The sequence below is a fragment of the Catharus ustulatus genome, chromosome 20 (assembly GCF_009819885.2).
Source record: "Catharus ustulatus isolate bCatUst1 chromosome 20, bCatUst1.pri.v2, whole genome shotgun sequence".
Lineage (NCBI taxonomy): Eukaryota > Metazoa > Chordata > Aves > Passeriformes > Turdidae > Catharus > Catharus ustulatus.
Genome location: NC_046240.1, coordinates 5,973,423 through 5,996,862, shown reverse-complemented (window position 1 = coordinate 5,996,862; position 23,440 = coordinate 5,973,423). Strand labels below are relative to the sequence as shown.

Here is a 23,440-nt window from a genome sequence, read left to right as displayed (position 1 = left end):
CGTGTTTGTGGGGGAAAAGCAACACAGGAGTTAACTGATGTGGTTTTGGAAAGCTTTTTTTACAGCTCTGCAGCTGGAAAGGAGCAGGGGGAGTACAGGATGCTGCCTCCAGCCTCCCTGAGCCTCTGCACTGATGGAGAATGCCCCTGCATCTGCCACCAAAGGGAATTTGAGAAGGGAACAGGAAAATAGACACTGTGAAGTGGCACAGCGCCCCTGAGCCCAGAGATCCCTCTGCACCATCCTCCCGAGAGCCTGGGCAGCACCCACCAGCCCTGTCTCCTGGTAACTGCCCCAGAAAACAGCATTTGCCATCAAATTGGAGGGCTAGTGACAGGATAGGGATGACAGGAAAGGACAGGAATCACCACTGGGGGGTTTAACCACCACAGCCACCAATGAGGAGCAGCACCAAGCCTGGCCAAGGTGCACCAAGGGGTCCAAAAGGGGAGCTGAGCAGGACTCAAGCAAAGCCACCCCCTACTAAGGCCATGAAGCCCAGGATGGCCCCAGGGACAGGCAGAGCATGGGAAGCACAGGACATGGCCACCAGCACTCAGGGACAGCAGCAAGGCAAAGGCACCAGGAGGACAGAGGTGCCACAACAACAGTTATTCATCACAAAGAACTTCTCATTTTTGTTTTCCTGAGAGGTGAAGCCAATTCATCCTGACAGAGCTTCACAGCACAGCTCTGCCTGGGGGCTGCTCACAGAGACACCAAGCAACACAGGATGGGAGGAAAGCACTCTGTGTGTGCCACAAGGGGCTGGTGAGCACCAAAATGGGCTCAGCAGGCACTCCCTGTGCCACCTCAGGGACAGCTGCCACTGTGGCATCTCTGTGGGCTTCCCCACAGACACTCAGCACCAGCCCTGCTCTCCGAGGATGCTCTCCTGGCAGACACAAACCAACTCGCTCTGAGCGCTTCTGAGGATGGTGTCAAATCAATCAGCAGAGATGCCAGGTTAAAAAAAAAAAAAAAATCCCAGAAGAAAGGAAGAAAGCAGGCAGACATCTGCCAAACCAGCAATTTTCAGCTGGATTTCCAGAAACACTTCAGGCTTTTAAAACCAAGAGAGGAGAGGAAACAAAACCCCTCTTCTACAAGCACAGAAAGCACTCAGATGAAGTGCAAAATTCCAATTTGACTTCAAAGGCATTTCTCCTGGCTAGTTACCCCCAAATCCTGGCACAACCCACTAGAAAGCCAGTGGGCAGTGCCTTTTTGCTGCCAGATGATGGCACCCAGCCAGCTGGGGTGTGAGGTACCATGCTGGGGGAGCCCAGGGTGTCAGAGGGATGCTGAAAACCTGGTACTCACCCATTTGGAAGCAGGGAGAACAAGGAGGGAAGGAGGGGAGGAAAGGGAGAATAAAATTTACATCAGTTGTAATCAGCAGGTTTTTTCCATGCATTATATATTGTTAATGTATGTTATAATCTCCTCTGCAACAGAAAAATACCACAGCTGTTGGAGCCAGTAACACTTTTAAGAGCACTTGACTCCCAAGCCATCCAGGTGCTTTTGACAGTGTTTACACCCTGGGTTGCTATAGGAACCCTAACAGTTTTCCCATCTGACTTCTCCACTAACACTGGGATTTATATTTAATCTGTTTTCCTTTTCCTCAGCAAGAAGAGGTGAGAAGCAAGCGTTCACACAGGGCCAGGAGATGTTCCTCCACGGGTGTCTCCTGGCCATACCTAAAACACCACCCAGGACCACAGCCAGCTGTGCTGGGACACTGCTGGAGGAACAGTGCAAGCAGACCCCAACCTGCTGCAGGTGAGGAAGAGCACAGCCCCACGGCACTGCTAGGAGCCATCTGGGATGGTGCTCAGGGTGGCTCTGTTCTGGGGCTCTCTCCCATGCTCCCATGCCAGTCTTGTGCCTTCCTGCAGGCAGCAGGACTGGGGCTCAGGGGCTGAGCATCCCACGCAGCTCCTGGACAGAGGTGACAGGCAGGGAGCAGGTGAAGTTGCTGCAGATGTAGGCAGTGGCTTTCCCATCCTTCCTCTCCAGGGATGCAAGGAAAGGCAGCTGGCGGTACAGGAACCCAGCGCTGTCTCCATCTGCGACCATCAGCACCTGCCCAGAGAAGGAGTTGTGAGAGGCAGAGCACAGCCAGTGCCAGCCAGCCAGTCCCTTCTGGCCCACTGACATGCTGGGGGCTGGCAGTGACTCCCCACACACTCCCAGAATGGGGAGGGGAGCTGAAGGGACCCACTCCAGCCCTCCCCCAGGGTCCCACAGTGGCCACATCCCTATAATGCTTCTTGCATGATGGAGATGTGGCAGCTTTGCCTCCCTTAACCACACCAGACACTTAGCAGCCAGGATGAAGCACAGGAATCCAGCCTACCAGCTCCTTGGGGACACCTGCCCAGCCCAGGAACAGCCCCAGAAAGAGCTGCAGCATTGCCCCATCCCACCTGCAGCCCAGTTCCTCCTGCCCTCCCCAAGCTTCCCAGAAAAACTCAGGCAACAATGAGCAGTGGGTCAGGGCCTCTCCTGGCTGACACAGCAGCACCAGCCAGAGGTGATGACTGGGCTGCCAGGATAATTAGCTTTTCTGAAAGGGAAAATGTTTGTTAAAGCCTTAGGGCTTGCAGGCTAATCAGGAGAAAGGCCAGGAGCTGGCAGCGAGCCTCATACCAACACACATGCAAATGGTGAGCAAAAGGCTGTCCTTTCCCAAGGCACAGAGGGAACATCCTGCTGCTGGAGCACACAGCCCTCCCTTGCCTGCCCCAATCCCAGCCCTGCATGTGTCTGCTGAGCATGGACACACTCACAGCATGTCCCTGCTACTCATGCCAATGCCACCAAGGGATGTTGGCACCAAATGCTGCCTCTCACAGCACACACATCTCCCACCATGGCACCTCTCACCTGGCATACAGCATCCTCTACACCAGGGCCAGCAGAATACCCAGCACTGACATCCACAGACACCCACACAGCCTCACTCATGCCTGGCAGGGGCTGCCCACACCCCTGAGTCCCCAGGGGGGCACCACATGCCCAAGTTCCTGCCCTGGATAGTGGCTGCTGCAGTCCTGTCCTGTCCCATCACCCCACATCTGCTTGACCCAGCTCTGCCTCAGCCTGTCTCCTGCTCCCCTCAATCTCCTCCTCCTTAGCCTTTGTCTGGAATTAATTCCAGGAGTGATTAATTACCAATTCATGTCCAATCTGAAATTCATTATTCTCACAAGCTCCCCAAGGTCCTCTCACGGGGCCAGGATGAAGGCGAGCGCTCTGCAGCCGAGGAGATAATGGGATCCTTCATAATTACCCTAAAGACCATTAACAGGCCAGGGATCTATACCAGGAGCTGGGATCCAAGCCTCCCTGCTCCCAGCACCAGGACACCCACAGGAACATCTACCAGCATCACCCCTGCTTGCATACCCACAGAGCTGCCTGCAGCAAAGGGCTATTCCAGACCCAGGGTCTATTTAAAATCACAACCTCAATGCAATTTTATCATCAGCATCTCGTTACAGCAAGGATTTCAGGGTGAGGTTTGTAAGGAATTAATTACTGGAACGACCTAATTAATTGTGTTCCTGCACACAAGCCTGGCCCCCAGCACCCTGCGGGCACAAGGGACACGGGCAAAGGCAATTCCCAAATCAGCCGCGTCCCTGGAGCAGGTGACCCAGGGCTGCTCTGCTTAGGGGAGCTTCCCAAGGCAGGGAGGGAGAGCTGAGGAGCAGCTGGAGGGGGATGGAGGCAGGTGGGAACAGGAGCATGCTCATGTCTGTGTGACACAGCATGGCTGTTGAGAGGCACTGGGCTGCTCCCAGAAGCAGGATTCTCCCCCGTTCCTCCCTCATCGGCAAGGTGAGGAGCCATTGCTGCTGCCAGAGATCATCCTGCTACCATTTCTGCACACTCATGAAGGGGAGGTATGTGACCACAGGGCTGTGCTCTTCTGGGGGAGAGCTTTTCCCTCCTGCTACAATTCTTTCAGCTAGAACAGCTTCAGCTCCATCCCATCATCACAACATGAGGAGCACACAAGGGGCAAAATAGAGCTGGACTTCCACCCCACCTGGTGCCAGCCTCCAGGTGCAGCCTCTCACATGCCCCTTGAAGCACAGATCCCCTGCAAGCATCCCTGGCATGATCATGGCTTCACTCCCCCATGGAAATATCCATCCAGAACACCCAGCCCTCATCTTCCTCCCTTCCCCAAGGAATGCAAAACCTTGGGGGAGAAAGATCCTCCCATGGGGAAGGAGCATCCCACCAGCCAGGCTTGTTACCAGATTTGCAGGAGGGAGCCAGACTGCAGGGACAAAGAGGATATGGCCATGCTATTTGTTCTGCTCAACACCCCAAAACTGCCAGTGTGGGCTCAGGGGACCAAGGGCTGAACCAGCTGTGGGCAGAGGGGTATTAACAGTGGTGCTGGGCTCCTGCAAACTGCTTCACCCAGTGTAATCCTTCAAAGGGACAGAGGCCTCACACACAGAACAGGGACCTGTGTGGAATGAGGGTGCTGCTGGATGGGTGATGGCAGAGGAAGGACAGAGAGCTGTGTGCCTCACTCATGACCCTGGGAATGTGTCCCTCCTCCTGCAACGCTGGCATTAAACAGCTGGGCACACAGGCAGAGGGGCAGGGGCAACACCTCCATGGGCTGAGCTAATGAGAGGACAGAGCAAAGAATCCTGTGCTGATGGCTCAGCCCTCCCCAGTTCATCCTAGCTGGGGTTACAGAGGCAAAGTGGTGCTTCAGCTCCCCACATACTGAGACTGAACATGCCAGTCCCTGGCACCAGGACCCACTGGTCAGGGATGAATCCCATCCAAACACCGAGCCCCTCACTCACAGCCCAGTCCTATTTCCCTCAGCTCCACAGCTTTTCTGAGGTCAAACCCATTATCCCCAAGGCAAGGACACTGCCCACCAAAGCTGATGAGTGCCAGCTGCTGTGCTGCCCTTCCCTGCCAGCTCCAGATGCAGCCAACAACTGCAGCCCCTCTGTGGGATGCACTGATACATCTCAAAGCCAGGATGAGGACAAGCAGAGCCAGGCAGGAAGCCCAATACACTGCAACTGCTGCTGAATGGGAGAAAAGCTTTGGGAAAAGCCAACCTCTCCCAGCTGGTGGTCCCCAGAACTGGAGTGAGGCACTGCCTCATCCCTTCCAAGAATGCAAGGGTGTCTCCAGGCAGCAGGTGACCCAGACACTAACTGGGTCTGCACAGAACATGACACATCCACACTGGGTACAACACATTCACACCAGAATGAAAGGTTTCCCCTTGGGAAAGCACTGGGATCTGGCTGAGAGCAGTGTAAACAGCCAGCAGCAATAACATCCACTGCTGCAGCCACTTCTGGGCTAGGCTGCTCGTGCTCTGTGCAGGAAGAGGGGTGCAGAGAGGTGAAAAGGACAGGATGCTTCCCAGGAGAGAGGCAGAACAGAGGAGGATGGGTGCAACAGCTGCACTGGGAGAAAGGATGAAGCACCAGCAGTGCAGGCAGCAGAGAGCAGAGAAGGGCTGGCAGGCAAGGGGCACCTCTACCTTGTTTGGGCTGAAGACAGAGCGGACACAGTGCAGCATCTCTTTGGTGTCTTCTCCTTGGGGGTCCCCACAGATGACAACCTGTCCAGGGTGGGTGGCAGGAGGGAGAAAACAGAGCTGTGACTGCACCCATTCCTACAGCAGGTCCTGCAGGGGACACTCAGCCCCAGCCCATACCTGCTTGAGGGTGTGATGGAAGACAGCAGTGGCCCGGGCCATCTCTGGGAGGGTTATGGGGATCTTCTGCAGCCTCTCTGAGAAGGCAGCCAAGATCTTCCCAGCTTTTTCCACCCAGTCCATGTGACCGGAGTAACAAGCTGCTCGGAGCAGGTTTGTGACAGTGACAGAGTTAGGGGTGGGCTCTGCTCCATCTTGGTCTGCAAAGGACATCTGCCATCAGCCCAGTGCCTCACCACCATGTGCCATCAGCCCTGACCTCCCACACCACAGTCCATGGAGGACACAGCCAGGTCCCTGAGCTCACCATCCTTGAGACGCAGGAGCAGGGAGGGATCCCCAGCCTCAGTGGAGAAATAAGCAAAGCCTTTAGGGTCCCAGAAGAGCTTGTCCTGCATGTGCTGGAGGTGAAGGGCCCACTCCAGCCAGCTCTGCTCCAGTGAGGCTTCATACAGGTCAAAGAGTGCCTGGATGACAAAGACATAGTCCTCCAGGAAGCCCTGGATGGGCACAGCACTGCAGTGGCAGACAGGGAAGGAAAATCAGAATCTCTAAACTGAGCAGGGTGGAAATGTTCTCCAACCCAGCAAAGCCCTTCTCACTGGTCTCTGCTATCCAAAGAGATGCCACCAAGCAAAGCAATGGCTGTGGCCATCACACAGCCCAGGGTTCAGTACAGGAGGGGAAGGCAGGGGAAGACACTTGCCAGCATGAAAGATGAGGAACAGGAAAGGTTTTGACCTCAATTCCTCCTCACTGGCTGGGGGACAATAATCCTTCCTAAACTGCACCGGAGCTCTACAGAAAACAAACAGCTTCCCTCCCTCCCAGTTCAGTCCTGGAAGAGAGGACAGGAACTGCTGGGGGTCTGGGCAGAAGGTGGCCAGCAAGTCTTGGACTCTTTGATACTCACCTCTGCTCCACTGAGTTGTCCTTGCCCCGGTAGCAGCTCCGCAGCAGCCTCCCACTGTCGGGGTCAAAAAGGTGTGTCCTCAGGAAGGCAGCTGCCTCTGCAGCCCTGCTCACATATCCCTGCTCAGCCAGGGCAGCCCCAGCCTGGGCAAAGCCTGAGATCATCAGCCCTGCAGAGGCAGAGACAGCAGGATGGGTTGGGGGGGCACATGGAACTGGTGAGAGGGTCACTGTCAGTCCTTTGAGTGATGCTCAAGGTGAAGCTCATCCTCCCTGATGCCAGCAGGTCAGGTCTCAGCTCTTTTGCTCGATTCCAATCACTAATGAAGTCACTCACTGTCACCAAAGAGATGGGCAGAGTACTGTAAGGCCAGCAAGAGCTGAGCCCTCACTTGTGGGCAGATACAGAACTAAAGACTATTCTAGTTTGCAGCATAATTCCAGCCCAGACCCAAATATTCATTAATTTACTGCTGGGAACAGAGCCTGCAGTTATTCCCTGAGGCAGGACCCCCAGGCAGACAGACACAGTGCTGTGATCCCTCTCCCATGCAGCAGTAAGGATGAGCTCTGCACCCACCAGGGTGCCCAACTCAGACCCTTCCCCACAGCTCAGCCAGAGGAGCTGGACTGAGTCACGGGAAGAGTTCTGCTGCTCTCTGCTGGCAGCTGGGGAGGGAAATAAAGCCACAACAGTACCCTGACACTCCCAAGCCTTGCAGATGTGGAGCTGCTTCCACACAGCCCATGACCACAGTCCCTGATCCCAGTGCCTCTGTGGGAGCTCTCCAGTCCCAGCTGGACCTGCTGCTACCAGGCCCTGGTGGGGGCCCAGCCAAGGCATGTGTTCCCAGAGTGGAGCCACCTCTCACCATTCCATGCTGCCAGCATCTTGGTGTCCAGGTGCGGGCGTGGCCGCTGTGCCCGGGCTGAGGACAGTCTGTGCCGGCATTCCTGCAGCAGGGCACTCAGCTGGGCCGGCTCCAGCCCGAACCGGGCTGCTGTCAGCTCCAGGGAGCTGCGGGCAATGAGCACGTTCTTCCCCTGCAGCTCCTGATGGGGGTCCTGAAGGGAGAGGGAGACACGTTCTAGGAATGCCATCGGGTTTGGGAGGTGTTGGACTCTGAGTACAGTAATTTCACGATTATAAGCCACACTGAGTATAAGCCGCACTTCCGGGTGTCGGCAACTTTTCATTCTTTGTCCATATATAAACCGCACCTGATTATAAGCTGCACATTACAATCCAGAGTGTGATAAAAGGTATCTGTTCTATCACCATCTGTTGAGGGTGGGGGCAGTGATCCTTATCTCTGTGGGAGATATTCTGCTAACGGGCCATCCATTGAAACCAGGCAGGGCATTGTTCTTTATCTTTTCACAACCCATCCTTCCTCCAGCCAGTCATTTTCTGCTAATGGCCATTGAGTCCCACTGTGGGACTGATAAAATTACTGCATCCCATTGGGAGTTGCTCCAGCCAGGGGGAAGAGCCCAACATTTCTTACCAAGATAAAAACAGAGGTTTTGGGACACTAAGGGAGCCCCTTTCTCCACTGGACTCCAGAGGAAAACCGGATTTCTCCACATCACCACTGGAGCTCCGGAGGGAAACTGCACCTTGTACAGGAGCACTGCTCCAACTGAGCCACATCTGTCACTGCAGGAGGATGCAGCCACCATGGAATGGGACTGCTGCCAACACCCTGCCTGACGGGTGTCAGGTTGTACTCTGACTTTGTCAGGGTTTGGGGTTTGTTCTTTGTAGTACTGTATTTCTATTTTAATTTCCCTAGTAAAGAACTGTTATTCCTAATTCCCATATCTTTGCCTGAAATCCCCTTGATTTCAAATTTATAATAATTTGGAGGGAGGGATTTACACTCTCCATTTCAAAAAGAAGCTCCTGCCTTTCTCAGCAGACACCTGTCCTCCAAACTAAAACAGCAACTTTTCATTCTTTGTCCATATATAAGCCGCACCTGATTATAAGCTGCAGTTCCGGGTTCGGACCAAAATTTTAATCAAAATGATGTGGCTTATAATAATGAAATTACTGTATTTTGGGGCTGCTCTGCCATCCCTGCATGCCTGTGGATGCAGGTACCTCCTGGCACCAGACAAATCTTCCCTCTGCCTCACCTTCATGGGGTCCACATTGCCAGCCTCTTCCACTCCATAGTGGTGCATGAAGACATCTGCCAGGGTTGTCCCCTCTGTGGCCCCCTCGACAGGCTCGGGGAGGAGAGCCCGGAGCTCCTCAGCTGTCCACACACAGAAAGCTCCTTCTCGCTTCTCTCCAGATGTGGTGGTCGGGTAGGAATCTGCATCTTCTGCACTATAGAAACCTCCTGCCTGGGAAAAGCACAACAGAGAGACCTCCAGCTCCAGGACAGCACTGTCACCCAGCTCCCCATCACTGCAGGGCTGGCAGCCTGGCTAATGAGCCTCAGCAGTGCTCCAGACTGAGCTCAGCTGGAAAGGAAAGGAGGGAAAAACAGCCCCAAGCCACATCCCAGGGCAGGGAAAGTGGCTCCCTTTGGCTCAGCTCAGGGAAGAACCTACCTGGTCACTCAGGTCCCGTGAGACATAGAGCAGAATGTCTCGGACAACATCAGCAAAGAATTCATCACCAGAGATCTGTGGGAGACACGGGGGGGACATCAGTGTTACACTGGGGGAGAGGCAAGAGACACAGCAACATATGGTGAGAGATTTCAGTTTGAACAGTTGGCAAAGGAGCATTTGAAAGGCCAAGGATTCCAAACGAGGGATAGATTGAGTGAGACCTTCAACAGAAATCTACTGTCAGTGAGTACTGCATATCCACGATGGGCAAGTAGAGAGCAATGCTGGAGTTACACAGAGGTCAGAGGCAGCAGCACTGTCTGCTGACTTGCAAAGACCAGTCCAAAGGCTGTTTCCTCCCCCATCACGCTCAAAGCCCTGGGGCTGCACTGTCAGGGGTTTGTGCAGCACTTCTGGATAAACAACAGGAAATGAAGTAGAGTGCTCCAAGCCCATGAACGAACAGGCTTTGGCTCCCCAAACCAGGCCAGTCCTTGCAGCTGGTAGGAGTGGGAGGTGCACAGAGGGATGCCAGAGCTATACCTGGAAGGCTCTGCTGTACATGGCTGCCAGCTGTCCCTGGTCATAGAGCATCTTCTCAAAGTGAGGGACATGCCAGTGCTGGTCGGTGGAGTAGCGGTGAAACCCCTGCAGAGACCACGTGAAGATGTCTCCACATCACACTTTCAGGGTGTGACAGAGACTTACCCCCAAAGATTTACTCCTACCTGACCAATGTGGTCATGGATGCCCCCATGGGCCATCATCTTGAGGGTGTGCAGAGCCATCTGCAGTGCCCGGGCACCTTCTGGAGTTGTTCGGTGCAGGGCCCAGTACGTGAACAGGAAATTCAAATTCACTGGAAGACAGGGAGAAAACGGGAGGCTGTAGAGTGGGCTCTGCCCCCACAGTGCTGTCTGCCCCACAGCAGGTCTCAGCAGCAGAGATCAGACTGACCTGGGGTGGGGAACTTGGGGGATTTGGAAAAACCACCATAGTCCTCATCATAGGATCTGGAGAGCTGCTGGAAACAGGTGTCCATCACCTCTTTGGCTGCTGGGGGTGACTCCTGGCCCTGCACACGGATCTCTGAGGTGTGCTGCAGTGCTACCAGGATCCTATGGCTGCTCTCCAACAGGGCATCTTTGTTCTCCTTCCACTAAGATGCAAGGGGAAAAAGACAATTGTTCTTGCCTTGCACCAGTCCAAACCACATTTCCAGTTCTCGATCACCCTCCCTAAATCAGCTGAAACTCACTTCTAACCAAGCCAAAGCTCTGGCTTGTTCTCTGGGCTACTGTTCCTCACAACTGAATCTCCTAACTCAGTCACACCCTTCAAGCCCAGACCAATTTCCCTGAGCTCCCTTTGGTTCAGCCCTGCGTGCTACACCATTCCAGCCCCGCACCTGCTCTGCGATCCGGAGCAGCACAGTCCGAAAACCAACACGATGAACTCCATCCTCAGGAGGGAAATACGTGCCCCCAGCAAAGGGCTTGAGGTCTGGGGTCAGCCAGACACTCATGGGCCAACCACCTCCACCACTGGTGGCCTGAAAGGCAAAACACATGTGCACCAAGGTCACACAAGAGGCAGCTGCTCTGTGCCCCTCCAGCACATCCAAGAGCCTCTCTCAAAGACAGATGTGTGCCTCTGTCCACCCCTGTGACCCATCCAGACCACCCCATACACTGTTTCAGCTTGCCTGAACACGAACACCCTGAGGGAGCCAGTCAAAGCCTCCTGGGCCCTGCCTGTGCCTCCCTCACCTGCACAAAGGTCATGTACACTTTGTCCACATCTGGCCGCTCCTCACGATCCACTTTGATGCACACAAAGTGCTCGTTCATGATCTCCCCGATCTCCTTGCTCTTGAAGGACTCCTCCTCCATGACATGGCACCAGTGGCAGGTGGAGTAGCCAACTGCAAACAAGCTCAGGTGGGTGAGGAATGGTCCTTTGCAGGAAGTAGGAAAACACATGATGGGGAGAACACTCATAGATGGGGACCCTTGCTATGGGCAACAGCTGCTGCCTCCTCAGACAAGAGATGGAGGAGAAAAGTCTCCTGAACTCTCCAGCTCTTGCTCCTAAAAGCTGGCCAAGGACTCTGATCCTGAATGTAGCCCATTTTCAGAGAGAGCTGCTCCAGTACATGGTCCTCTCTTGCTTGCTGGTCACTCATGCCTACATGGCTACTCACACACCAGCCTGGGACACAGCTCAGTTTATCTGATCATCTACTGACCAACACATGGGGACATGAAATATGCCTTGTTTCTGATTACCTGACAGGAATATCAGCTTGTTTTCTGTCTTTGCTTTATCAAAGGCTTCCTGACCCCAAGGGTACCTGTGGGGGGAAGAAAATAGTTCCTGAGCCCCACAGGCACAAGGAGAGGAGGAGGATGGGGGGGAGGGGAGGACCCCCATTGCTCTTACCAATCCACGGGGTTGTGGGCGTGCTGCAGGAGGTACGGGGACTTCTCGTTAATCAGGCGGTTGGTGTGACGAGGGACACCGGGGGGGCTGGGTGTCCCCACCGTGGCCATGGCTGCGATCCCCGTTAGAAATGTGTGCCTGTGACACCAAACAGGCTCAGGGGTTCCCTGCTCACCACAACAAAGCTCAGCCTCTGGACAGAGCCGTGACAGACCAGAGCACCAACACCAGCAGCCCAGGTCCTGCTGTGCCCCAGGACAGGGCTCTGCTCCCCACGCCCATTCCCAGCCCCAGCCCCGAGTAGCTCTGCTGGGGCTCAGTCCACCTCCATCCCCCTAGACCTTACAAGTCCTTCCCACTCACTGGAGTGGGAGGCTGTTCTCTCTCACCCCTCCCATGGCAGGGTGAAGGCCATTCCCAGGGCTGCCCCCCACCAGCACACTTTGGGGGCACAAACAGCTGGAAATGCAGGAGCAGCATCCAGGACCTGACCAGCCTGTCCTCCCGTGGTGGGGGTGCGGGCGGGGGGCACAGGCTCTTCATGGTGAGGGGAGTGAGGGGCAGGAGGGGACAGTGAGAGCCCTGTGCTGCTGGGCAGAGGCAGGGTTTGGGGATGGGGATGCAGGAGCTGGGAAAGGGATGCAGAACGGGGGTACAGAGTGTGTAAAGTCGCGCAGGGGCTGTGGTAGTGCGAGGAGGATTTAGAGAGGATACAGGGGGATGCAGAGAGATACGGGGAGGATGTCGGGGAAGGCAGAAGTGTACGGGCGCGGAAAGGCTTTAGGAGGGACTCGGGAAGGTGCAGGGAGAATCTAGAGGAGATGCAGGAAGGATACAGGGCGTTGCAGGAGAACTCGGGAGACGCGGACGCTGCAGCGAGGACGCGCAAGGCACAGGAGAGATGCGGGAGGATTGGCGGAGCGGTGGGGACGCGGTGACGGCGCAGCGGGGCTGGCGGGGCACGCAGGCACCTCACCGAGAGCCGGGCCTGCCCCCCCCGCCCCTCCGGTACCTGCGGGCGCAGCGCAGCGGCGCCAACATGGCGGCGACTCCCGGGGCCCCGCCCCCTGAGCGCCGCCGCGCCAATCACCGGCCCCGCTCCCACCGAGACCCCGCCTCCCGCTCGGCCACGCCCCCTGAGCCGCCATCGCTCCAATCACCGACCCCGCTGCAGCCCCGGCCCCGCCCCCATTGAGTCCCCGCCTCCCGTGGCATCGGCCCCGCCCCCTGAGCCGCCATCACTCCAATCACCGGCCCCGCTGCAACCCCAACCCCGGCCCCGCCCCCAGTGAGACCCCGCCTCATCAGACATTGGCCACGCCCCCTGACCGCCATCGCTCCAGTCACCGACCCCGCTGTAGCCCAGGCCCCGCCCCCTTGAGACCCCGCCCCTCCTGTTACCGGCCCAGCCCGGTACCGCCCGGCTGCCGCCCACCGCGGTGGCTCAGCGCAGTTTATTGTCGCACGGGGCACTCACAGGCGTACACCGGCTCGCTCGGCGCAGTTTATTGTCGCAAGGGCACCCGCAGCCGCCGTCGCAGCGCCCGAGCACCGTCGCCCCCGCCCCTGGAGCGGCGCCCGGCTGCGGGGCAGTGGCGGCGGGACGGGGGCGAGGGGGAGCCCCGTGGGGCGGGAGGAACCGCGGCTTCCAGCCCCCTCCCCGCGCTGCCCCGCGGTTCTGCCGCAAAGCCCCGCCGCGGGTCCCTCCCGCAGCCGAGCCCCGCGCACCGCCCGGCCCGCTGAGCGGAGCCCCCGCACCGCAGCCCTCGGTGAGGCTCCGCCGCGGCCCCTGGCAGGGGAAGGGGTCCCTCCTGCCCGGCAAGCCCGGGGCTCATGCTGGCTGCTCCCCCGGCAGCCCCAGCGCGGCCCCCACAGCAGCCCCCGCAGGGGAAGGGGTCCCCCGTTCCCATCAGCGCGGGGGCTCATGCTGGCTGCCCCCACGGCGGGCACGGGCAGGGGCTGCGTGGGGACCCTCCCGTGCAGCTCAGCAAACCCCCAAGTCTCGGTGGAAGGGAAGATCGGGCGGGATCGAAACAGCTGGGGAGGGGGTGAAAGTCCACAATGTCCACAGGGCTCAGAGGAAGGGGTTGAGCCCCCCGGGCGCGGACGGCGGGGCCGGGGGGCCGCTCAGCGGCAGTAAAGGCTGCGGCAAGGCGCCGGGGAGTTCGGGGAAGGTGCCAGCCTGCGGAAAGGCACTGGCGGAGGCGGGGAGGGCAGCGGTGGCAGCGGGGACGCTGCTGAGCGGCAGCGGCAGGGATGCGCTGTAGGTCATGGAGTTGGCGGGGTGGCCGGCGGGCAGGCCGGGCACCGGAGAGCTGGTCCGCATCTGGTTCAGCGTCGGCTTGGGCTGCTCGGACAGGCTGAAGGGGTTGGTGGGGGACGGCGTGCTCAGACCTGGCAAGGAGCAGATGGGACACGTCAGGGCAGCCAGGCCACCCCCAGCCCTTCTCCTCCTTCTCTTTGTGCCCACCTCCTCCCCAGCCCCTGGCCAGCAGCACCTACCCGAGAGAAAGGGGTTGCGGGTCTTGGAGGCCGGAGTAGGTGCGACCAGGGAGTCCAGGTTGACCAGGGAGGAGGCGGCAGGGCCAAGGAAAGCCTCGGGGGTTTTACAGTCCTTCCGCTCCTTGCCGGATTCAGGCAGGGAATCAGCCAGGTTGGCAAGGTCAAAGCTCTTTGCCCCATCCTGCCTGGTGCTGGGGAACAGGTCTCCAAAGGGGTCGGGCTCTGGGATGGAGAGAGGGGAGATGAGACACATGAGCCAGCTGGGAGACACCAAGGGTGACAGCATCCTTCCTTGTCACTGCACAGGGTGGCTGACAACACAGCCCAGGCCACAGCAGTGGGGCTGAGCCTGTTTAATGGCCTGCCCAAGTATCCCCCAAGCCCCCACGGGAGACAGCAGAGTTGGGGACACGGCTACACACAGAGACTTGGGCTGCTCCCTCAGCTGTGGGGCCACAGCACATGCCCGTGGGAACAAGCTTTGGCCACGCCAGCAAGCAGCTACAGCCAGCCTGGCCAGCCCTAGAAGTGCCTCCCTCCAGAGGCAGGGACAGTCACCGTCCCCACCTGCCCACTCCCAGCTCTTACCCACAGGGCTGCTGGACTTGGCCGAGGAGGGCGGCTGGGAGGGCTCCTGCTCCGGCGGCTCGGGCGGCTTTGCAAATGGGTCAAAAGCGTTCCCCCCTGGAGCTGGGGGGAAGAGGGGACACTCAAGGAGGGGAGCAAGCAGGGAGGTGGGAGGCAGGAGATGGAAGGGCAGGAGAGAGGCAGGGGTGGCTGCCTGCAAGAAGACAGAGAAGAGAGGGTGCAGTGCGGGACATGGGGGTGGGGGTCAGGAGTGTGCACTGGGCAAGGCTTGGATGAGCTAGATCATGGGATCATTGCAGACCAAGACACCCCTGCTGCTCACAGCCATTACTCCACACCAAGCAGATCCCTTTCCCAGCCCCAGCAGGGACTGGTGGAGGGAACAGGTCTGCAGGAATGCTTTAGCAATAAGCACTGCCCCCCAGACCAGGTTCTGCAACCCTCACCAGGGACCAAAACTGGGGGCAACACATGCAGGACCTCCACAGGGCTGGAGGAAACACCAAGGAGGAACTGAGAGTGACACTAAGCTTTGAAACACAGGCTGGTCCTACAACTGTTTCCCATCTGCAAGGTGGCACCTGTGACCAGCAACGGTTCCGTCTGGTCCTGGCAGGGTGCACAGGGGTCATTTGGGTTGAGCAACAGGTATTACTAACGGGACACAGCATCACCCTGCTTCTGGAGGGGTGTGGGGCTGCCCTTTGCTCCCAGGGGATGACTCTATTATCTGCTGTGGTAATTAAAGCAGACTATTCTGTACAAAAATAAAGCCTAAAAGTTCCTTGAAGTCTTCAGGATGCTGAGGGGTGATCAGAGGTGCAGCTGAGGGTCAGAAAGGTGAGGAGAGGGTGTTTGGGGAGCTGGTTGAAGGAGGAAGGGGGAGAGAACCCAGAGATGCCCACTTGCAGAAGGGTAGTGATGGTCAAGGCTGTCCTCAATCCTCAACAGAGCCAAAAGGTTCATTGAGCCTCTTACCAGGGGCTGGAGGCTGCTCAGGCACAGCAGCCCAAGGGTCAGGAGCTGGTGTAGAACCGGAGCCCTGGGGGGTTGGGGGGGCTGCTGTTCCCCAGGGGTCTGCAGGAGGGAAGCCAGAAGACATGGGCGCCTTCCCCCAGGGGTCAGAGGCTGCAGCGGTGCTGGGGGGAAAGTCCCAGGGCCCAGCAGAGGTTTGCTGGGATGAGGAGCTCGCCTGGGAGAGGGGCTCCCCACCAGGGTCCGGGACTGGCACCCAGGGATCCGCTGCACCGGTCCAGGCAGAGGCCACCGGCTCCACTTTGGGTTTCATATCTGGAAAAAAAAGGAAACTGTGGGAGAGGAGAACAATGCAGAGCACAGAGGAATGCTGAGTGGGACCACGGCTTGCAGCAGTACCACCTGGAAGTGTAACAGAGTAGGCACCAGAGGGACAAGAAGGCAGAGGTCCTCATTGTTGAGCTGGGGACTGGGGAGGAACAGAGGCAAGGGACAAGTTTCTGCCACTGTCCCAAATTTTGGCAGCCTGCAGGTTATCCTCACCTGGCATATCCCATGGGTCAGCAGACGTGTGGCTGGAGGGGGCTGGCGCCGGCCCGAATATATCTGCCAGCTCCAGAATAGAGGACTGCAGACAGAAAGGGAATAAAGAGGTGAGAGGAGCCTGGGGCAGACCTGCAGGATCCTGTGAGACCCCTGTGTGGCCACCCAGCCTCCAGTGCTGTACCTGGCTTTTCTTCATCTTTTCTTCTTCTTGCTCTTCGTCCCTGCCCGGGGCAGTCTCCTCCACGGGTCTCTGCTGCAGGGAGTTCTCCCCTTGCCAAGTCCTCACTTCCTACGGGGACAAGGGATGGGGCTTGTGAGCTCAGCAACCCTGCAGCCAGCACCTTCTCTAGGAGACACACCCAGCACAGGAGCTGCCACCCGAAAAAGTCCCAGCACCTGAGCAGACAGCTCCTCCAGGGCCAAGCCCCCTGGGAGAGCACTCAGCAGACAGCCCAGAGCAGCGAAAGCAAAGCGGGCACCAGAGCGAGGTGATGCTTTGGGCTCTGGTGCCACAGAGAGAAGACCAAGTGCAAGGAGAGCAGAGCCAGGACTGCAGGACACAGGTACCTTCTCGTGCTCCTCTTTGCTCAGCGCGAGCGCGAGCTGCAATTGTCTTTCTTCGTCTGTACTGGAAAGTGGAGGAAGTGGCTTCTGGCAACAGAGGAAATTGCGTGACATTTCAGCTTGCCCTCAGCTCAGGACTGTGTGGAGGTTGTCCCTCTCCTTGCCACTGCCATTCCTGTGGCCCCTTGCCTGCCTGCACAGCATCTGTGCCCATCCAGCTGGCCTTGCCTGCAGACCCCCAGCCCTGTGTCCCTGTGCTCTCTAACCAGCTCCTGCTCAGATTCCCTGCAGCCCCTGCCCAGCTCCTCTCCCAATCCCATCACCTGCTGCTGGATTAAGGCTGGGATGACCCTAAATTAGGCAGTCAGCATCTCCCCTGGGAGGTTTTTGAGGACCCTGGTGCAGTCAGTGAAGGAGAAGGGATGAGTAAGGCATCCCCTTGTGCTGGCAGCCTGCTGGGAAGGAGGTTTGTGACACTGACTGGCCTCAGTCTGCAATTCCTGCCAGCCCCACACCTAGACCTGAGCAGACTATGGGGAGAGGCTGTCCCTGTACCACCACGGTGGCCCTGATCACTGCCCCATGACACTTTTTCCAGCAGTGTGGGGACTCTGAGAGGCTGAGAATGGGTACCCTGTTGGGGGTGTGCGTGTGTCGACACCCATACATGTGTGCGCATGCATGTGCAGCCCAGATGGACTCCAACAAACAGGCAACACTTCCCAGAGAGTGTTTCTACAGTGCTCATTGGAGCAGCATGAGGAGGCTATAAATACTCCAATTCCAGGATAAAAATATACACCCTGCTCTGCCTCCAGAAGAGCCTCCATTGGGCAGGAAAGACTGGCAGCAACAAGCACCATCTCCAGAGCACATCCCCTGCCTGGCAGGACTGAGCTCATGGTGCTGGGTGCTAGCTCCAGGGGATGCCCACTGGTCCAGCCATGCAGCTCCTTGGTCCCCATGTCCCTCTGACTCTGAGTACTGGCTGTTCCCACAGGCTCACGCATGCCGTGCTGGTTGCCAGTGAGCAAATAATCCATCCTTGGTGAAAAAGGGGCCAGCAGACAGGAGAGGGGACAGCCTGAGGTGGCTTCACACTGGGAAGAACAGCTCACTTGCTTGATTCCTCCTGGGGCTGTTTCCCAGTGCTCCTCCTAGCCCAGTTTGAAAGGACCAGACAGGGGGAGGGAGCACCTGCATGCAGTGAGCCCCAGCCCCGGGAATGCTGCTGGCCCTGCATCCACAAACTGCTGGGCAAGGCTTTGCCTCCTAAAACTCTGTGGGTAGACAAGAGAACTGAGGGAGCTTAGACCAAAAATCCTCAGCAGAAGAGGACAGCCAGACTGGGGGATGAGGGTTGGGGTAAATCCAGAAGACCCCCCAAGTTCACCCTGGGGTCTGGGAGGCTGGACAGATCCCAGCCTGGTGCTGTCCTCTCTAATATGAGAGCAGGGAGCAGGGCAGCCCACGCCTCCATCTGCTCCCTGGCGATTTTGGATGCCAGACACAAGGCGAGCAGCCTGGTGCCGTTGTAGGTACATGCACCAGCCTCAGGCAGCCCCCAGAATCTGCCTCTTCCCAGGGAACTGACCCACTGTATTCACAGATACAAGAACAAGCAGGGCCACTGTACCTTCTCTGCCTCCTCCCGACTCATGGCCAGTGCCAGCTGCAGCTGCAGCTCCTCCTCTCCTGTCGTCTGGGGCCGCGCTTGCTCCAGGTCAGAGGTGAACCGTGGGGAGGAGGATGATGCTGGGAGATAAAAGAGGAAAAGGGGAAGGAGTGGCATCAGGACTGAGGTATTTTGGGGAGCACATCAGCAGTTTCCAGGCCTCTGTCCCAATGCCCAGCCTCCCCAGGAGATGTAGCCACACATTAGAGCTCCACGAGCTTGGAGGAACCACCAGCTGCTACTGCTGCTGGGATGCACCTCTGGCCCAGCCAAACCTCTGCCCTGCAGTGCAGGATGGGCTTCACCACCACCATCCCAAAAGAACAACAGGCACCAAGCAGGTGTAAACCAAACGCAACATGTGCTTCCCCTGAGTGAGCTGCCAGCAACACTCACAGTTGAAGGAGGAGGGTGAGCCCCGTGCCCGGCTGTAATCCTCCCCGTAGGGCGATGCTCGGCGGCCGTAGGTGACCTGGTGGCTGCCGCTGCCCATGCCCTCCAGGGCCATGCGCTCCTTGGTCTGCAGCGCGTGCGCCCGCTCCTGCTTCAGCCGCTCCTCGTCCTTCAGCAGCGCCATCACCTGCTTCACCTTCTCCCGGATGTTGATGCCCTGGTCCTTGCCGTCACGGTCCACGTACTGGAAGTCCTTCAGCGTCTGGATGGTGTAGAGGTTCTCCCGGCACTGGTGGGTCACCTTCTCGGAGCCGGTTTTGATGAGGTAGTCCAGGAGGGTGAGGGCTTTGTAGACGTGACGCCAGTTCTTGCCGCTGTCGTTCAGCCGCCGCCAGATCATGCCCATGACCTCGGCAAAAGCCACCGTGTTGAAGGTGAGGTCGGCGATCTCTGACATGAGAGAGCTGGGAGGTCCCCAGGGATCATTGGAGGTGGCTTCCCGCACCTTGATCTCCGCCTCTGAGTAGTTGTGCACAATGTTCTTCACCTGCCGACGCAGCGCCGAGGTCGTCATGGCTGTGTGGTGCTGGAGACCTGCTGGGGGCAGGCAGCAACCGTGGAGAAGGGAGCAGCGAGCACGGCCACAGCCTCACCGGCACCTGCAGCAGGGAACAGGGACACAGAGATCTCAGCATCGCCCCAACCACCAAGCCCCACACCCAGAGCCCTTGGCTGGCACCAGGGACATTTCTCTAGGTGGATGTGACCATCACAGTGGCATCAGGTACACCCTGGCAGGCTGCCACAGCTCACCAACTTGGACACACAGGACGCTCAAGGGGAAATCTCATGGCAAATGATACCCAGCACTGCAGAGCTACCACAAGTTTTGACTCCAGATTCAGCAACATTTGGAGATTCTATCCTGCATTTCTGCTTCTAAAAGTAAGCATCTGAAAATGGCAGCTCCCTCCTCCAGATCCTGTCTGCCTTAGCTCCACTGTCCTGGCAAAGCTGATTTCAGACCCTCCCAGCCCTTGTGCAGCCAGGAGTTCCCCTGTCCCCTGTGTGCACTTCCTGCAGCTGCACGCAGCCCTGCCTGTCCCAGTTGTCAGCCCAAGGCTCTCAGTGCTGTCACTGCATCTCAGTGCATCATGCAACCCCAAAAGCTCATCATGAGTCAGAGCCTATCGCGACTCACTAGTGCTGGCAGCTGCTCTGGCAGGTTTTCCCAGCAAATTTGGTAATTTTGCTCCCGCAAGAGGCTGGAGAATTCAGGGTGCTAACAGCCAGCCCCGGGTGAGCCAGCAGGATGGATAATGCAGTGTCCCTCTCACCAAAACCCTGAGCTGTCTGAGCCTCCTCTGGGCCCAGACTCAGGGGCTGCAGGGGTTGGCATGGCCGGGAGCTGTCCTGGTACCTCCCCACGGGCAGTGCCTGTCCTTGGGATGCGCTGCACTGACACAGGTGCAGTGACGTGGGGCAGTCTGGACCTGTCTTCACATGACCCCATCACAACCTGCTCCATGCTGGTCCTAAATCCTCACCTTCTCCCTGCATAGTGAGAAGACAATGTTCACTCTCATTTAGTCAGAGGGCCAAGCTGAGGGAGAGGCAGGGCTGCACCCTCAAGACTGGGGAGCTGGGCTGCTCCCAGAGCCCTCAGAGCAGCCGTGACAAAACTCACTGGCAATTTCTCTCCCCTCCAAGATAACACGTGTGAGCAGAGGAGTATCTCCCCCACACAGCAGCCTGCAGACAGCGGTTATCAGCGTCCACCCCATCACCCTTCCCGGGTACCTCCCTGAACTGCAGCTCCAAACCACGTCCAGCCCTCTCCCAGCTCAGGACACCACTCCATCCCACCAGAGCAGGGCCAGGGTCGTGCTGATGTGCCCACAAGCCACGCAGGCACCCACCACGCTCCCACACAACCCGTGCGACCAGTCCAGCACCTCCTGCTCCTGCGGGCCAGCAGCCAGGCGCCCCAGAGCTCCGCCAGCACCATCTCCCGTGAGTCAGACAGGAGCCTGGCACCGCCACGCTCGCGGGCGGACGGAGTTTCTCTCGAGACGCTTCCCTGCACCGATTCCCTTTCGCAATGCAGCCGTGAGCACGGCCTTTGGATCCTGCCGGGACAGCCCAGGGTGCAGACGGCCAGGCCACTGCCTGCCTGGCACGGAAATGCCTCCGGAACAAGGGCAGCAGCACAGCAAAGCCCTCCAGGACTTAGCTCCACGCTGTGCCTTCCACCAACACCCAGGTGGAGATAAAGTCGTGTTCTCCAAAGGTGCCACCAGCCTGGAAAGCACCAGCAAGCACGCTGGCAGTCCGAGGAGGAGGCAGGATGGTTCCTTCTGCCTCCAACAGGTTTCCTAGCTGGACAAACCCCAGGTCCAGTGGCAGGCTCCCGGCATTGCTCATCCTGGCCAGAAACCTGACCCCAGCTGGACTTTGCCCGCCATGAGACGGCCTGGGAAGTCTGAATGGAAAGAGATGGGAAGCATGGGCTGGGGCAGGGATGAGAGGAACGTAATCAGGGCTGGAGCTGCCAGCGGGGTTAAGAGCTGCGGGTTTATCACACACAATATCATCCCCCCCCCCGCCTGGAATATAAAGGGACTGAAACAGAAGCCGTGTGGGAGATAAGGCGGCAGCACCCAGCAGCTCATATGGAATTACTGCAGTGACCTTGACCAAGAGGTGGCCAGGTGGGAGAAGGACATGGCTGCGGGGCTAGGTGCCCATCGCCCAGGGGCTGGGTGCCCATCGCCCAGGGGCTGGGTGCCCATCGCCCGCGGCCAGCGCGGGGGGGCTGCGGAGGGGCGAGAGGAACGGCCGGGGGGGCAGAGCAGGGATGGAGGGGCTGCAGGGGGGGCAGAAGGGTCAGGCGAGGGGAGGGGGGCCGGGAGGGGGATTACAGCTCCATCCTTAATCAGGTGCAGGGCTGAGAGGAGCAGCGCCCGCCATGGGGGGAGCAGCAGGGAACGGCCCCCGCAGCGCTCCCGCTCCCGCAGCCGCCGCGGGGCCCGAGCCGGGCCGGGAGCCGGCACGGCAGCGAGCTGCCCGCCGGGGCCCGGCATCCCCCGCAGCCCGGCCGCCAGAACCTTCCCCCTCCCCGTGCCCGTGCCCGTGCCCCGAGCGCAGCGCGGTGCCGGTGAGCGCAGCCCCGGTTACCTGCGCGGTGCCGCCGCCGAGCGCGGGCTGGAGGCGGCCGCAGCCGCCCGCTCCTGCTGCGCGCCGCCGAGTTGCCGGGCTGGCTGGGCAGGTCCCGGCGGCAGGTCCCGGCTTAACCCCTTCGGGGCCGCCCGGGCAGCGGCGGAGGAGCCGGGCCCCCCCCGGCACGGTGCGGCGCAGCGCGGTGCGGTACCGGCCGCGGGGGATGCGGCGCCGAGCCCCTGCCCCGCCGCATGCGGGAGGCGGGGATGCTGTAAATGCTCAGTCACTGCCCCTTCCCTGGCAGCCAGCCAGGCGCTGCTCGCTGCTGCCTGCGCGCCTGTATTCCTTTTTTTTTTTTTCCCCTCTCCTCCCCCCCCACTTCTATTATTTTTAGACAGAAATCCACGTTCCCGGGCGCGGAAGAAGCTCCGAGGGATGTCGACCCTGCCCACCACGCAGCTCTCTGCTACCCCAGGCCACGCTCGCAATTTGAGTTCTTTAAATTCTTTTTAATTTTTTTTTTCTTTTTTTATTTTTCCTAGTATCTTAATTTGGAGCGGGTTCTTCCCCTGCTCTGAACAGCTCCCTGGAGCCTGGCTGGGGGGAGAGAGGGAGGCATCAGATGACATGACAAAATAAGTCATGTCTCTCAATCATTTCAATGCCACCCCCTCTCTCCCGGCCTCTGCCTTCCATTTTAATCACTGACAGCCCTTCAAGTATTACAGATATATATAATCTTTTTAATATCACTGACATTTTTCACGATGGAAAGGAATCTCAGGAGTGCTGAGACATTCTGGGGTGGGAGGGGGGGTCGTGCCTTCCTGCGGCTGCTCCTGCCAGCCACGCACAGTGCAGGGCTGAGCTCCATCGTGCCCAGGGTCCTGTCCTGCCTGAGGTCTGGGGGAGGCCCTGTGCCTCTGGGGGCTTTGCAGATCGCAGCAGCCTGACATTCCCAACAGGCTGAATGAGCATCCAGCCCCACTCCCAGCCGCAGTGTGGGAAAAGAGCACATCCAGCATCCCAACCCTCTGCAGGTCAGCCCAGAGAACAGCCCAGCCTGGAAAGGGACTGCCATTCTTCATGGCAGCCCAAGCTCCAAGCCTTCCCCTTCCTCCATTCCCAATGCTCCTGCTTCACTGGGTCAGATGGTGAGGCAGACAGCTTGCCTTTCTTCAGGCAGTGATTTTTTACAAGCAGAGTGAACCTCTTCTGGGGAAAACACCCCAAGAGGTTTTTGGAGCTGTACAAATGTGGGGTTTCTTTGCTGAGGGCCCAACACTCCACCGTGGGGATGGGACCCAGCAAAGCACTGCTTGCCCTCTGCTCACCCAGACCCCCTGTGCCACTGAGAAACCCCTGGAAACGCACTGTCACCTTCTGCTTGC

The 23,440-nt window shown here is 58.4% G+C and overlaps 2 protein-coding genes across 7 annotated transcripts; both read right to left on the bottom strand.

Moving 5' to 3' along the window:
* Positions 1-1,638: 1,638 nt before the first annotated feature.
* SPATA20 (spermatogenesis associated 20) lies at positions 1,639-12,714 on the bottom strand. Of its 5 annotated transcripts, none has more exons than XM_033076803.2 (16): positions 12,660-12,701; positions 11,648-11,785; positions 11,494-11,558; positions 10,975-11,129; positions 10,614-10,757; positions 10,163-10,364; positions 9,934-10,064; positions 9,749-9,853; positions 9,203-9,277; positions 8,780-8,992; positions 7,510-7,702; positions 6,639-6,807; positions 6,033-6,241; positions 5,726-5,925; positions 5,549-5,629; positions 1,639-2,091 (listed from the first exon to the last, which is right to left on the bottom strand). In XM_033076803.2, exons 1-16 carry the CDS (start codon positions 12,686-12,688, stop codon positions 1,921-1,923), a joined length of 2,280 nt encoding a protein of 759 aa, XP_032932694.1. In that variant the 5' UTR covers positions 12,689-12,701; the 3' UTR covers positions 1,639-1,920. The 5 variants fall into 5 exon arrangements, 4 of the variants coding, with proteins under 4 accessions (XP_032932694.1, XP_032932696.1, XP_032932695.1 ...); XM_033076805.2 differs by having other exon boundaries at positions 1,836-2,091; positions 11,648-11,814; positions 12,660-12,714; XM_033076804.2 differs by having other exon boundaries at positions 1,836-2,091; positions 11,648-11,840; positions 12,660-12,711.
* A 925-nt stretch (positions 12,715-13,639) lies between these two features.
* EPN3 (epsin 3) lies at positions 13,640-22,145 on the bottom strand. Of its 2 annotated transcripts, XM_033076925.2 has the most exons (9): positions 22,068-22,145; positions 18,894-19,549; positions 18,459-18,577; positions 16,440-16,547; positions 16,256-16,340; positions 15,716-16,027; positions 14,738-14,839; positions 14,150-14,371; positions 13,640-14,041 (listed from the first exon to the last, which is right to left on the bottom strand). In XM_033076925.2, exons 2-9 carry the CDS (start codon positions 19,462-19,464, stop codon positions 13,722-13,724), a joined length of 1,839 nt encoding a protein of 612 aa, XP_032932816.1. In that variant the 5' UTR covers positions 19,465-19,549; positions 22,068-22,145; the 3' UTR covers positions 13,640-13,721. The 2 variants fall into 2 exon arrangements, with proteins under 2 accessions (XP_032932816.1, XP_032932817.1); XM_033076926.2 differs by lacking the exon at positions 14,738-14,839.
* Positions 22,146-23,440: the final 1,295 nt, after the last annotated feature.